Source organism: Urocitellus parryii, chromosome 2 (assembly GCF_045843805.1).
Source record: "Urocitellus parryii isolate mUroPar1 chromosome 2, mUroPar1.hap1, whole genome shotgun sequence".
NCBI classification, from domain to species: Eukaryota; Metazoa; Chordata; class Mammalia; order Rodentia; family Sciuridae; genus Urocitellus; species Urocitellus parryii.
In genome coordinates this window covers 91,751,392-91,767,062 of record NC_135532.1, presented here as the reverse complement: position 1 = coordinate 91,767,062, position 15,671 = coordinate 91,751,392, and the positions used below count along the sequence as shown (strand labels likewise).

Below are 15,671 nucleotides of genomic sequence, written 5' to 3'. Positions count from 1 at the left end.
TGGTCATCTCTATACAAGGGATTTAAGGGCATAGGTTTTCCCTTTCAGGGCAGTATTTTCAGTAAGGCACAAAGCAATTCCAAAGTGTTTCCTAATATGCTTTTTTTTTTAAGTTGTAGATGGACAAAATACCTTTATTTTATTTGTTTATTTTTATGTGGTATAGGGGATCAAACCCAGTGTCTCACACATGCTAGGCAAGCACTCTATCACTGAGTCACAACCCCAGCCCTAATATGCTCTCTTTTCACTATTTTTGTAGGGCTATTACAATAGGCCCAATACTGGTCTTTCATTGTGATATTCTTATTGGAATTATCTTTCTATGATACTGCCTTGTAGAAGATCCTCCATTGACTCTCTAGTGCATTTGGTAGTTCTTGATCCAAACTAGATAATGAGTTATTCTTCTATGTTCATTTGGTATGTTCTAGGGAACAACCCTAAGTGGCTTGCATTGGGTCAGGTTCCCATTTTGGAACAAATTACCATGCTGGGGCAGTGAGAACACTGTAATCTGCCGAGTTTGGATCATGCATCCTGTCCTGTGACCAAGTTAAAAGTGGAGAACAGGGTTGGAAGTGAAGCTCCACAAGGACTTCAAGTCTGTGAGAGACCACTCCTAAAGTATCTAACTAGAAAGAAGAAGAGGGGTGGAGTAGTGAACTCACTGGAGATGCTAAAACCCTGCAGTGGCCTTCACCCTCCCTTCTGCCTTTCTGTTGTAGTTTAGCAGATGCTCACTCTGCTCAGCACTGAGACAGGGGAAGGTAACAGTGTTTCTGCCTACAGGTGCTTATCATCTAGTGGGGCAACAACATGCAAGCAGGCAACATGATATAATGATCCCTCCATTGGAGAAAATTGGAGGGAATTCTAATATATTGCTTTGGATCCATAATTAAATAATGGAATGATGGAATTTATTTTTTAAAGTATAAAAATGAACTTTCTATTTAATCACATCATTACTTTTCCTCAGTTGTCAAATTTAGATCAATCAAATCCTAGTTTGATCACTTCCTAGCTATATGACCTAGGGGACAGTTCTCTGAGTCTCAGTTTTCTCAGCAACAAAATGAGATGGGAATAGGATTGTTGTGAGGATTACATGTGATAATATCTTTAAAATGGTTGACATGATATTTGCACATGATGAGATTCAAAAAATTGTAACTAGCCAAGCACAGTGGCACATGCTTCTGATCCCAGCTACTTTGGAGGCTAAAGCAATAGCCTGGGCAATAACAAGACCTGGTCCCAAAATTTAAAAAATAAAGGACTTGGGGAGGTAGCTCTGGTAGAACAATTGCCTAGCAAGTGCAGTACTTGCCCAGTACTGCAAAAAGGGGAAAAAAATATATAACCAAGAAAAGATGTTTGAAAAGGCTAAATAAATAAAAATTTTTAAAAATTTATAAAAGAAAACGAAAATATGTAGCTGTTAGGCTCGTGGTACCTACCTGTAATCCCAGGAAATTGGAAAACTGGTAGAAGGATCATGTTTCAGGCCATCCTGGACAGTTTAGGGAGACCATGTTTGAAAATAAAATTAGTAAGGGCTGCGGATTGAGGCCCTGGGTACCAAAAAAAAAAAAAAAAAAAAGATGATTTCAATCTTTTAAAGATATATGATTGCGTATTGCCTGGCTCTTTTTCGTCCAGTGAGGAGGGAGGTCCATGGAACAGGGTAGAGGAGAGTGTGGCTGTGGAGTTGCTAATCAAGACCTCTGGAGACTAAGCTGAAACTTTGGTCTGATTTTATTGCGCAGTTACCATGTATATATACTCGGGCAGTAGCTAGGAAGATTATAGGCAGCCACCCATAACGATTTCTTGCTAACTATCCTTGCAGCGAATCTAGGATCGGGCAGTGGAGCAAGTGCCAGGACTGCAACACATGGCCTCACGCCCAAGGCTGCTTAGCACAAGGGGCGGGGTCTGCCACTCAGACGGCCTTAACGTATGCCATGTATGCAGTATTCCTTACACTTGTCCCCACGTATGATTTTGAAAAATAAACACCCCTCCCCCTCCAAATTGAAATCTCTAACATTTTTACAGTCTCAGCACTTCATTCATAAGGTCATTGAATCCACCTTTCAGGTCTTTTGTAGTGAGTAGGTACTCTTATTGAATTTGTGAGGATAGTGAGGCTCAATTTTCTTTCTTGCAACTAAAAAATAAAGAAAGATGTATTTTGCTAGGCACAGTGGTGCACACCTGTAATCCCAGCAACTTGGGGAGGGGCTGAGTCAGGAGGATCACAAGTTCAAGACCAGCTTTGGCAATTTAGTGAGATGTTGTGTCAAAAAAAATTAAAAGCTTTGGGAACGTAGCTGTATAGTAGATTGAGCCCCTGGTTTCAATTCCCTCAGCAAGCCCCTCCCCCTACAGTATTTAAACCTTGAACTAAGTTTGACAATTTTAATTGATTTTAAACATTTTGTCCATTTGGATTTCCAAAATGTTCCCATAATTTCTCCCTCCATGGGAGATCAATCAATCCCCTGCAGATACTGAGGCACAATTAACTGTACTGTTTTTCTTGTCCTACCCATTTTCCTTGTACTTGAAATTGAAATGGGGCCTTGGGCTATAACTCAGTGGGAAAGTGGTTGCTTAGCATGGATGAAGCTCTGAGTTGGTGGATCTGTGTGACTCAGTGGTAAAGTGCTTGCCCAGCATGTGTGAGACACTGGGTTCTATCTTCAGCGCCACATAAAAATGAATAAAATAAAGGTATTGTGTCCATCTACAACTAAAAAATAAATTTAAAAAAAGATATGTCAGTGTTAGAAATTGTGAGTGTGAATTAGATCTTGAGGGGGGGAGAGAAGGAGGGAGGGAGAAGAACAGAGTCCTCTGACTAATAGACACAGCATCTTGAGGGCTCCTCTGTATAGGATGGTAGAGGAATGAACCTGGGAAGGTAGGGGGAAGCCAGGCAGGCACGTGCTGTAAATCAATGAAAGAGTGAAAAAAAGCATTCATGTTTTGTTTTTCCTGGCAGTCATTTATATGCTTGTATTTGTTTCTGAGAGTGATCTAAATTTTGTGATCTTTTGCAATCTTTTGTGCATGCACCTCATATTCCTTGCTTATTTAAAATCAATACTCTTTTTTTTAAAGAGAGAGAAAGAGAAGAGAGAATTTTTAATATTTATTTTTTCAGTTTTCGGTGGACAAAACATCTTTATTTTTTTTTTAATTTTTATGTGGTGCTGAGGATGGAACCCAGCTCCCTGCACATGCCAAGCGAGTGCATTTCCGCTTGAGCCACATCCCCAGCCCTAAAATCAATACTCTTGTGTTTGGCATGCATAAGGTACTGTGTTCAGTTCCAAATGCATGTGCATGCATGCATACACACAATCACTTTTCTTCTGTGACTTGCTTTTCTGAAAACATCGATGTTATCTATTATTTATATAATTTATATCATTCCTTAATTATTTTATATATGTATAGCACTACTTGGATTTGTGAGGATATTAAATCTGTTTATTAAAAACAAACTTTAGAAAATTAGTATTATATCATGCTGTACTTGTACAACTTTTTAATTTAAATTCTTTTTCATTTGTTTTTTTAACTGATATGCAACTTTTTTCACATAACAATACTTTTTTTTTTTTTTTTTTTTTAACCAGGGATTGAACCCAGGAGTGCTTAACCACTGACCCACATCCCCAGCCCTTTTTATTTTTTATTTTGAGACAGGGTCTCACTAAGTTGCATAGGGCCTCGCCAAGTTGCTGAGGCTGGCTTTGAACTTGCAATCCTGTCTCAGCCTTCCAGGCCACTGGGATTTTAGATGTGCACCACCATGCCCAGAATTATATAACAATACTTCTTGAAGGGTTTTCCATATCAGTTTGTATACTTTTATTGCATCCATTTTAATGGATGTGTAGAGGTTTATACTCTATCAGTGCCAGTATTTCCTTAATTTATTTTTCTAGGCAATTTTCATTTCCCTTCTTTTTGCTATTATATGTTTTAGTGATTATGGTATGTATAAACACACATATAGATATGTTATAGTCAGCTTTTTTGCTGCTGTGACTAAAAGATCTGACAAAAACAATTTTAGAAGAGAAGTTTATTAAGAGGCTTATAGTTTTAGAGGTCTTAATCCATAGAAGGCTGGCTCCATTTCTTGAGGCTCAAGGTGAGGCAGAACATCATGGTAGAAGAGTGTGGGCGAAGGGAAGAAGCTCACAGGAAGCAGAAAGAGAGACTTCACTTGCCAGATACAAAATATGTTCCCCCAAAGGCATGCTCCCAAAGCCTACCTCCTCCAGCCACACCTTACCTGCCTTCAGTTACCACTCAGTTAATTAATCCACTAATTGGCTTAAGGCTCTTATAACCCAATCATCTATCCTCTATATCTTCTTGTATTGTCTCTTTTTTTTTTTTTTAACCTGTCCTAGATTTTATTACCAGGACCATAACGGCCAGTTGCAGAAGAGAAGGGGGTTGAGAGAGAGACAGAGAGAGAGAGAGAAGAGCAAGGGGGAAGAGAGAGAGGAGAGGGGGAAGAGAGAGAGGAGAGGGGGAAGAGAGAGAGGAGAGGGGGAAGAGAGAGAGAGGAGAGGGAAAGAGAGAGAAGAGAGGGGAGAGTAAGAGAGGGGAGAGGGAGAGGGAGAGAGTAAGGGAACAAGCAGGAACAGGGTGTTGATATTTATGGGCTCTACACAGGATGAGGAGGAGCAAGGCCAGTGGGTTGTTACTTCTTCATTGGCAGAGAGTTCGAGCCACTTCAGGGATTGGAGGTGCGCCATTCAAAGTTCACGCCATTCACAGGGATTGGAGGTGATGGTTCGCGTGCCATTCAGTGTGTCATGGACCTGAGCTCCTGAAAGAGAAGCGCTTTGGACGCCATCTTTACCAATACTCCTGAGCTCCAGGAAGAGAAGCACTCTGGGCTCCATCTTTACCAACATTCCTCCCTTTGTTTTGGTTTGGGGGCGTCATACTCGATCTGGCTACTTCCTGCTTAGTAGGGGCTTTGTTTAGAGGGTGGGAGGTAGGTCAGTTGGTTGGAGAAGAAGGGCCAGGAGGCCCCATATCCATGCACTGAAGGCATGGATTTCCTCCGGGGAGAAGTCCATGAACATGCCCTGCAACAATCTGCAGGCCGGTGGTGGATGTCAGGCAGGCGATCAGAGGAGTGGACTACGACAGGAACGGTTGGGCTCGGAGTTTGGGAACGGGGTTCCGCCTTGAGCGACAGGGATCCCTGTCCCAGGTTTCAGCACCAATGAAAGGAACAATGGAAAAGCTCCGTAAACTCAACAGGCCAAAACAACCATTTACCTCTCCGAGATTTTATTACCAGGACCTTAGCGGCCAGTCGTGGGAGAGGAGGCGGAGGGAGAGAGAGAAAGGAGAGGGGGAAGAGAGAGAGAAGAGAAGGGGAGAGTAAGAGAGGGGAGAGGGAGAGGGAGAGTAAGAGGTCTTCTTGTATTGTCTCACACATGAGTTTTTGGGGGACATCTCACATCCAAACCATAACAACAACTTTTGTAGTGTGCACATATGTCTATATATGTGTGGAATATATTGTTAAATTATTGTTAAATGCAGTTCATACTTGAAAATTTTGATAGATGTTCCCTAATTGTCTCCTCAATTTTAAGATTACTGATGACCGTGTGGGGAAGATAGTTGTTGAAGAAATTGGCAGTGGAAAAAGGTTTGGAGGCTACTTAAAGTCAATTAAGCAAGAAATTATGTACTTAAAACTAGGATAGTAGAGAATGGAAAAAGGATAGACTGATTCAGGAGAGGAAGTGGGAAGAAGAGGAGGTGAAATTGTTAATGAAGTAGATGAGTAGTGTCAAGGATGGACCAATGACATCAGTTAGTTCCCAAGTAAGGTGAAGCCTACTTGCCATATCCCTTTTTATTTTTATTTTGCCTGCCCTTTTTATTTTTGATATAGGGTCTTACTAAGTTGCCCAGGCTAGCCTTGAATTTGTGATCCTCCAGCCTCAGTCTCCTAAGTAGCTGGGATTTCAGTGTGTGCCATCATGCCTGACTCCATGGTGATCTTTATAAAATCTAGTGTACAGAGATTCCAATTTCTTCATATTGTAACAGAAGTGCTGTAATCCACTGCTGATTCATTCATAGGGAACTTTCCCAGCTGGTTCTGCCCAATTCTGCCTTGTTATGGGTGTTCAAATTTCCCAGCCTCTTTTCAGTGGTCTAATGGCTGACCATTACAGTGGGAAAGCAGGGAGCCTTCAGATGGAGAATCAATGGAATGAGACAGGTATTCTATACTGGAGGAGTTTACTGCCTTCCCTGGTACTTGGTAGAGGGTTCTTACTTTCCCTTTTCTCCAATTCTCCCATTAAGCCTTGGTTGTCACACTTTCCTTTTAAATTTATCAGGCAGCATTTTTCTTTTTACCCCTTTTGTTTATCTTTTCATCCTCTCATTCATTCAAGTTAATGCCTGAGGTCTTTCATATTTAATTATATTTTCCATTACAATGTCAACATTTTTCTTTCAATGCTTTTGAACTAATTTCACAGAAACACATAATGCTTTAGGAATTTTCAAAACAATTGTTTGTTGTCTTATGCATGATAAATTTAAATAGTGACTATAACCTTTTAACTTAATAGTGATGAATAGGTTTGCTATTTAAAAATTTTAAGTCAGTGTATTATAAAATTAAGCAAATTTCAACAAATTAATTTACTTTAAAGAAGAATGCATGTAGGCTGGGGTTGTAGCTCAGTGGTGGAGCGCTTGCCTAGCACATGTGAGGCAATGGGTTCAATCCTCAGCACCCAGGCTGGGGATGTGGCTCAAGTGGTAGTGCGCTCACCTGCCATGCATGCGGCCTGGGTTTGATCCTCAGCACCACATACAAACAGAGATGTTGTGTCCGCCGATACTTGAAAAATAAATATTAAAAGAAAAAAAAAATCCTCAGCACCCTAGGTAAAAATAAATGAATAAAATAAAAGTATTGTATCCATCTACAACTATAAATACTTAAATAATTCATGCATTCAACTTTGAATTTGTTATAAACATGATTTGACAATAGAATAAAAATGAGATTTTATCATATTTGATTTGAGGATATATATTTACAAAGATTTTTAAAATATTTTTTGGAAAAACTTCAACTCCATTAAGAACAGTGAACTCCTAAATTACCACTCATTAATATTTTGCCACATTTGCTTTCTCTTTCATTCTCTTTATGGGTACTCCTTAACATGTACACGTTGTATTATCAAGTTTTAATTTATATATTTTAAAAAATTAATTGTGAAATATAATATAAAATTTAAAATATTACCTTTTTTTTTTTTGTACCAGGGTTTGAACCCGGAGGCACTTACACTGAGCCAGATCCTCAGTTGTGTGTGTGTGTGTGTGTGTGTGTGTGTTGCTGGAGATTGAACCTAGGACCTTGTGCATGCAAGGCAGGCACTCTACCAACTGAGCTATATCCCTAGCTCCCCCAGTCCTTTTTAATTTTTTTTTTTTATCTTGAGATAAGGTCTCACTAAATTGCTTAGGGCTTTGCTAAGTTGTTGAGGTGGCTTTGAACTTGTGATCCTCCTGTCCTCCTGAGTTGCTGTGATCACAGGCATGCATCACTATGCGCAGCTCATCTTTATCATTTTTAAGTATGCAATTGATTGGCATTAATGTTGTGTAACCATCATCACCATCTATCTCCAGAATTCTTTTCATGTTGTAAAACTGAAGCACTATGCCCATAAACAATTCGACATTCCCCTCTTCCCCTATCCCCTGGTAATCCCCTGGGGATTGAACTCAGGGGCTCTTAACCATTGAGCCACATCCCCAGTCCTTTTTTAATTTATACTCCTTAACATATACACGTTGTATTATCAAGGGTCTCACTAAGTTGCTTAGGTAAGAACTATTCTATTTTCTTTCTTTATGAATTTGACTTTTGTAGGTACCTCATATAAGTGGAATCACAACAGTATTTCTTTTTGTGGCTGGCTTATTTCACTTAATGTCCTCAAGGTTCATCCATTGTAGCATGTATCAGAATTTCCTTGCTTTTTAAAAGTTGACTGATGTTCCATTGTGTATATATGCTACATTTTACTTATCTATTCATCCATTGATGGAAACTTTGGTTGTTTTTACCTTTTGCCTATTGTGAATGATGTTGCTATTAACATAGGTATACAAATATCTCTTGGAGATCTTGCTTTCACTTTTTTTTTTTTTTTTTTTTTGAGTTGTGGTCTTTCTATGTTGTGCAGGCTGGTCTCGAAGTCCTAGACTCAAGAGGTCCTCATGTTTCAGCCTCCCAAGTGCTCACCACCATGTATGGCTAAGGTTAAAGTTGCACATTCTTTTTTCTAATTAACAGAATTTTATTGTTGTTGTTTTGTTTTTGTTGCTGGGGGTTGAACCCAGGACCTTGTGCATGCTTAGGCAAGTGCTGTACCACTTAGCTACATCCCCCCAACCTCCACCCCCTTTTTTTTTTTTTGGTACTGGGGATTGAACTCAGGGGCACTTAACCACTGAGCCACATCTGCAGTTCTTTTTTAATGGATACTCCTTAACATATACACGTTGTATTATCAAAGGTCTCACTGAGTTGCTTAGGGCCTGAGTTACTGTTTTCCATAGTGCCTGTACCATTTTTACATTCCCACCAACAGCACTTGTTTCAGTTTTTCCACATGAGGTGGGGCAGTTACCAAGGATTGAACATGGGCACTCAACCACTGAGCCACATCCCTAGCCCTATTTTGTATTACCAAGTTGCTTAGTGCCTTGCTGCGTTGCTGAGGCTAGCTTTGATTTTGCAATCCTCCTGTCTCAGCAACACATTCTTGCCAATACTTGTTAGCACCCCCACATACCCCTGCTTTTCTTTTATGATAGTAGTTATCCCAATAATGGGTGTAAAGTGGCATTTCATTGTAGTTAGAATTTGAGTATTTCCCTAGTGAAGTTGAGCATCTTCTGTGTTTGTTGGCCATCTGTTTATTTTCTTTGGAGAAATATTGGTTCAGGTCCTTTGCCCACTGTTTTAATTGGTTTGTGTTCTTTTTTAGTTAAATTTTTAAAATTTATTTTTAGTATATTATAATGATGAATAATAGTGTAGTTCATTTTGATATATTCATAAATGCATATTATCATAATTTTCTGTTTCAATCCTTAGTACATAATTTTTTTTAAAGATAGAGAGGGGGGGGGGAGAGAGAGAGAGAGAGAGAGAGAGAGAATTTTTTAATATTTATTTTTTAGTTTTTGGCGGACACAACATCTTTGTTTGTATGTGGTGCTGAGGATCGAACCCGGGCCGCACGCATGCCAGGCCAGTGCACTACCGCTTGAGCCACATCCCCAGCCCCAATACATAATTTTTACCTCCCCTACTATTTGATTTTTTTTTAATTCACTCAGCCTTATTTTTTTTGAAGATGGACACAATGTCTTTATTCATTTTTATGAGGTGCTGAGGATCGAACCCAGTGCCTCACATGTATAAGGCAAGCACTCTTCCACTGAGCTATAGCCCCAGCCCTATTTGATTTTTTATTGTTGAGCTGTGGGTATTTTCCCCCCCTCTAGTCTACATATTTCAGATTTGATTTGATTTGCAAATAATTTTCTCCCATTCCATGGCTTGCCTTTTTGTTCTGTTGATTATGTTCTTAGATGAACAGAAATTTTAAATTTTGATGCAGTTCATTGAATCTCTTTTTTTCCCTATATATGACGTCAGGATTTTTCTCATCTTTTTTTCTAAGAGTTTTATAATTTTAGTTTTCAAGTTTATGATTTCTTTTTCTTTTTTTTTTTTTTTTTTGCTACCCAGAGGGCACTTAATCACTGAGCCACATCCCCAGCCCTTTTAAAATATTTTATTTAGAGATAGGGCCTTGCTAAGTTGCTGAGGCTCCTGCCTCAGTCTTCTGAGCCTCTGGGATTACAGGCATACTCCAGTGTGCCTGGCTTGAGTTAATTTTTTAAAATACTGTCTGAAGTAAGGGTCAACTTCAGTTTTTTTTGCATGAGGAGATTGAGTTTTCCTAGCACTGTATTTTTAGAGACTGTCTTCCCCATTGAATGGTCTTGGCAACTTTATCAAGTGGGTTTTTAATAAATGGCCATTATTATGTTGAGGACATTCCTTTATATTCCCAGTTTATTTTATTTATTCCCTTCATTCATTCATTTGGTCATTCATTCATTTATATTTGTCTGTTTCTACTGGGAATTGAACCCAGGGTCTTTGTACCACTGTGCTACATCCCCAGCCCTTTTTTGAGACAGGGTCTCTCTAAGTTGCCAATGCTGCCCTTTTAACTTGCAGTCCTCCTGCCTCAGCCTCCTGAGTTACTGGGATTACAGGATTACAGATGTGTACCATCATGCCCAGGTGTGTGTGTGTGTGTGTGTGTGTGTGTGTAATTTTTTAAAAATAGAAATAATCAGTTGGGCACCAGGAGGTTGAGGCAGAAGAATCACAAATTTGAGGCTTGCCTGGGTAACTTAGCCTTAGTGACATTCTATCTCAAAATAAAAAATAAAAGGGCTCAGGATGTACCTGAGTGGTAGAGCATTTGTCTAGCATGTACAAGGCCCTGAGTTTGATCCCTAGTAACACAAAAGTAAAAAAAAAAAAAAAAATTAAAAATTAAAAGGCTTATGCAAATGATATAGTTTGGCAATAGGAATTTAGATAACCACCAGAGATAATGTGATGGGTTAAAAGTAGAAAAAAATAACTGAGAAAGGTTTTCTTCCCCAAAAATAAAGATATGTGATACATTTTTCTGATTAATTTTTTTTTAAAGAGAGAGTGAGAGAGGAGAGAGAGAGAGAGAGAGAGAGAGAGAGAGAGAGAGAGAATTTTTAATATTTATTTTTTTAGTTCTCGGCGGACACAACATCTTTGTTGGTATGCGGTGCTGAGGATCGAACCCGGGCCGCACGCATGCCAGGCGAGCGCGCTACCGCTTGAGCCTCATCCCCAGCCCCATTTTTCTGATTAATATACTGACTATGAGCAGAAGAAAACCTACCCATATCTAGAAGTATAACTTAGTGCTCAATTTATTTTCAATTGTAGTGTAATACTGATTAAATTGCTTTAAAAATAGAATTTGTGTTTTATGATTTAGCAAGTCTAGGATTATCTTTAAAAAAGATTAAAGAGGAAATTTTCACTACTTGGTATCATAACCTTTCAGGAAATTTGGAAGACTTCTTATATGGAATGATAAAAATTGGATGAAACATGAATGTGAACAGAAGTAAAATTACCGCTTTAAGTATGTTGAAGTTATAAAGAACTTTTTTTAAGGAGATATTTTATTTTCTGTATTGTCTTTATATGATCATATTGAACAGTTATTTGTGGTTAAATATGGAAGAGTATGAACTGACCCACAACTTGATTTTTAAGATACATAGTTTTGTTGTCAAAGATTTTTGCAAAAAGGGGAGGATAAGGGCTGGGGTTGTAGCTCAGTGGTAAAGTACTTCCTCTCATGCATGAGACCCTGGGTTCAATCCTCAGCACCACATAAAAATAAACAAGTAAAAATAAAAACATTGTATCCATCTACAAGTAAAAAATATTTAAAATAAAAGTGGGGCGGGGGGAATAAGAATGGGTACATGACATAATGACAACTAAATGTTGCTTTTTTGTTTTGCAGTTCCAGTTCCTAGCAGATTTAGTAGACGAGTATCAGGTATGTGTTCTCTTTTATTATATACTACTAAAATGCTGTTTTCATACAGTAATATTTTAAGTGAAAATAAACTCACCTTTTAAATAAAAAGATAAGCATTATAAAATGTTAGACTAAAATTAAAATTATCTATGATTCCTTCATTTCATTTTCATTTTAAGTTCTGAATGTATATGTAAAATTTTTATATTGTTATAATTGCTGTGGTTGTCTCCTAGAATTTATTTTGTTAACAGTTTTCCATGTTTATAATTAGAATCTCTAAAAACTATTTCACATGTCACTATTTCTGGTATTCTGGATTATCTTACTATAGCTTCTGTTACACCTTTAGAATCACTTAAATTATTTCTTCAGTTATAATGCTTTAAGTGGCATTCTCTGGTCTGAGACTAAACATTGCTTTAGTTTTTTCTGTATCTTGCTTTAGAGATCATCTACAAATTAGGTTGCAGGATAAAGTTAACCTGCTTATGTCTCTTTTCAACCACCCATCTCAATAATATGGAATTTGTATATAAAATAATACCTAAGATCATTTCTTTGGTTTTTAGCAAAAATGAATGTGTTCCAAATATGAAAAATCTTTTTGTATTTTCTTGTATGGGACTAGTTTGGTATTATTTTCCCTTTTGTCTATTATGGTCCAGATTATACCAGATTATATTTTAATTAGATTTGGAATGAACTTTCCAGATTTTTAACCTTTTAGAAAAAATTGTTTTTCAATACTGGAGATTGAACTGAGGGGTGCTGTAAAACTGAGCTACATCTCCAACCCTTTTTTTTTTTTTTCTTTTTTTAAAGAGAGAGTGAGAGAGGAGAGAGAGAGAGAGAGAGAGAGAGAGAGAGAGAGAGAGAGAGAGAGAGAATTTTTAATATTTATTTTTTAGTTCTTGGCGGACACAACATCTTTGTTGGTATGTGGTGCTGAGGATCGAACCCGGGCCGCACGCATGCCAGAGGAGTGCGCTACCGCTTGAGCCACATCCCCAGCCCTCCAACCCTTTTTTAGTTTTTAGTTTGAGACAAGGTTTCTCTAAGCGGCCAAGGCTACCTTGAATTTGCAATCCTCCTGTGTCAGTAGGATTACTGGTATGTGCCACCATGCCTGGCTCTTCTGATAATTTTTTTCTTTCTTTCTTTGCAGTGCTGGGGATTGAACTCAGGTCCTCATGCATGTTAGGCAAGCACTGTACCAATGACCTACATCCCCAGACTCCTTTTGAAAAAAATCTTTTGGGGGGTGGGTACCAGGGATTGAACTCGGGCACTCTGCCACTGAGCCTATTTATTTAGAGACAGGGTTTCACTGAGTTGCCTACCACCTTGCTTTTGCTGAGAATGACTTTGAACTCACAGTCCTCCTGCCTCAACCTTCTTAGCTGCTGGGATTACAGGCATGCACCACTATGCCTAGAAACTTTTTTTAAATTAATAAAATACTATTATAAATATTCTTTTGCCACTGCACCCAGCTCCCTTTTGAAATTTTTTAATCAAAAATTTTCCTGGTTAGTCATGCTGCTAATTTTAATTTTTATTTTATTATTACTATTTGTTTTTGGTGCTAGAAGTTGAACTCAGAGCCTTGTGTGTTTTAAGCACATATGCTACTTGAGAGGTTGAAGCAGATTATAAATTTAGACCAGCCTGGGCAATTTACAGACCCAGTCTCAAAATAAAAACTAGAAAGGGATAGTGATATTGTTCAATGGTGGAGTATCCCTGAGTTCAGTCACTAGTACTGCAACCAAACAAACAAAACAAAAAGAGTATATCAAGGGGCTGGGGATGTGGCTCAAGCGGTAGCGCTTGCCTGGCATGTGCGGGGCGCTGGGTTTGATCCTCAGCACCACATAGACTGAAATAAAGATGTTGTGTGCGCCAAAAACTGAAAAATAAATATTAAAATATTCTCTCTCTCAAAAAGAAAGAGTATATCAAATACTGCCTGGTATATAGAAGGCATTCAGTTAATATCTATTAAAAATTTACATTTTTTTTTTAAAGAGAGAGAGAGAGAGGGGAGAGAGAGAGAATTTTTAATATTTATTTTTTAGTTCTCGGCGGACACAACATCTTTGTTGGTATGTGGTGCTGAGGATCGAACCCGGGCCGCACTCATGCCAGGTGAGCGCGCTACCGCTTGAGCCACATCCCCAGCCCAAAAATTTACGTTTTTTGTAGCTCATTGGTAGAGCTCCTGTCTCACACATGTGAGGCACTGGGTTCAATCCTCAGCACCACATAAAAATAAATAAAGAGGGTCGGGGTTGTGGCTCAGTGCTAAAGCACTTGCCTCTCATGAGTGAGGCACAGGGTTCAATTTCTGGCACCACATTAAAAAAAAATAAAATAAAAACAAATGAAATATTTAAAATAAATAAATAAATAAATAAAGATATTCTGTCCAACTACAACTTAAAAAATACACATTTTTAAAAAATTACTGCTTCTAAGCTAAGAATCTCACCCATTTTTCATAGAGCTGAGAAATATATTTTCTGAAAAATGACTTTGTTACAGGTAGGATTTATTTGGTTGTTAATTTAGGATGTTAATGTGTTTCAAAATTGCTGAGTAAGCATTTATATCATTGTTTTATATTCTCTTGGGAAAGTTTCTTGATATTAAATTGTCATATAATTTATTTATTATCTTGTAAGGCTAGGAATTCTATTATTATTATTATTATTATTATTTTGGTACTAGATTTAAAGATTGAAACCAGGGGCCCTTAAATACTGAGCCACATTCCTAGCACTATTTAATTTTTATTTTGAGGCAGGGTCTTGCTTAGCTGCTTAGGGCCTCATTAAATTGCTGAGGCTGGCTTTGACTTTGTGATCTTCCCTGCCCCAGCTTCCCAAGTTGCTGGGATTATAGGAGTATGCCCCTGTGCCTAGCTAGAAATCCCTTTTCTATTCCTCAATCTTTTTCTTTGAGCATATCAACTTATTTGCTTTTGGAAACCCTTTGCTAACATTCTATACCAAAATCTGTTGAAAGGAGATTGACGAATGTATTCTCATATGTGGTCAATCTCCTGAGAAGAAATAGAGTATGGATCTTCCAGTTCTGTTCATCTCTTTTTTTTGACTCCAAAAGATTAGTGATATTGGGGCTGGGGTTGTGACTTAGTGGTAGAGCTTTCACCTAGCACATGTGAGTCCCTGGTTTGATCCTTGGAACCACGTAAAAATAAATAAATAAATAAATAAATAAATAAATAAATAAATAAATGTATTTAAAAAAAAGATTAGTGATATCCATTGGTATCTGTAGAACAGATCTGATGGATGAAGAGTACAATGATACCCCCTTCAGAGGTCACTGATGGCATTAATTCATAAATTGCTGCCTGGTCTTCTGTAAGTATTGTTTATTCCTTGAACTTTGCAGAGACCTCACATAAGTATAAAGTATTATCCTTCTTTTTTAGATTTTATTATTTTATTAAGGATTTAAAACCTTTAGCTGGGGGTGGGTTTATGACTCACTGGTAGAGTGAGCATGCATGAGGGCCTGGGTTTGATCCCCAGCACCAAAAAAATAAAAATAAAATAAAACTTTGCAGCAAAGAAATGTATTGTTTTCTCTCCTTTCTTTGTTTTCAAAAGGAGACTTTTTTTTAAAGTTGTAGATAGACACAATACCTTTATTTTTATTTATTTATATGTGGTGCTGAGGATTGAACCCAGGCCCTCCCCCACACATGCTAGGCAAGCACTCTACTACTGAGTCACAACCCCATCCCTGCTCTCCCTTCTTAAAATATAGAAGAAAACTTTTTTCTGACTACTCTTCCCTCCCCAACTATCACTCTTTTTCTCTCTCCATACCTTTATAGCAAAATGTTTTAAAGGAGTTGCCCACATTTGCTGTTTCTAGTTTCTATGCTTCTGTTCTCTCTTGGTGTTGAGA

At 38.0% G+C, this 15,671-nt stretch overlaps 1 protein-coding gene across 1 annotated transcript in view; it reads left to right on the top strand.

Annotated features, from left to right (window-relative positions):
* The window catches only part of Prkar2a (protein kinase cAMP-dependent type II regulatory subunit alpha), a 74,587-nt gene that overhangs the window by 11,826 nt on the left and 47,090 nt on the right, over nucleotides 1-15,671 (top strand). Inside the window, exon 2 of the mRNA XM_026383818.2 lies at nucleotides 11,709-11,744. Within this exon, the coding sequence (XP_026239603.1) occupies nucleotides 11,709-11,744 (36 nt within the window). The remainder of the gene's footprint in view (nucleotides 1-11,708; nucleotides 11,745-15,671) is intronic.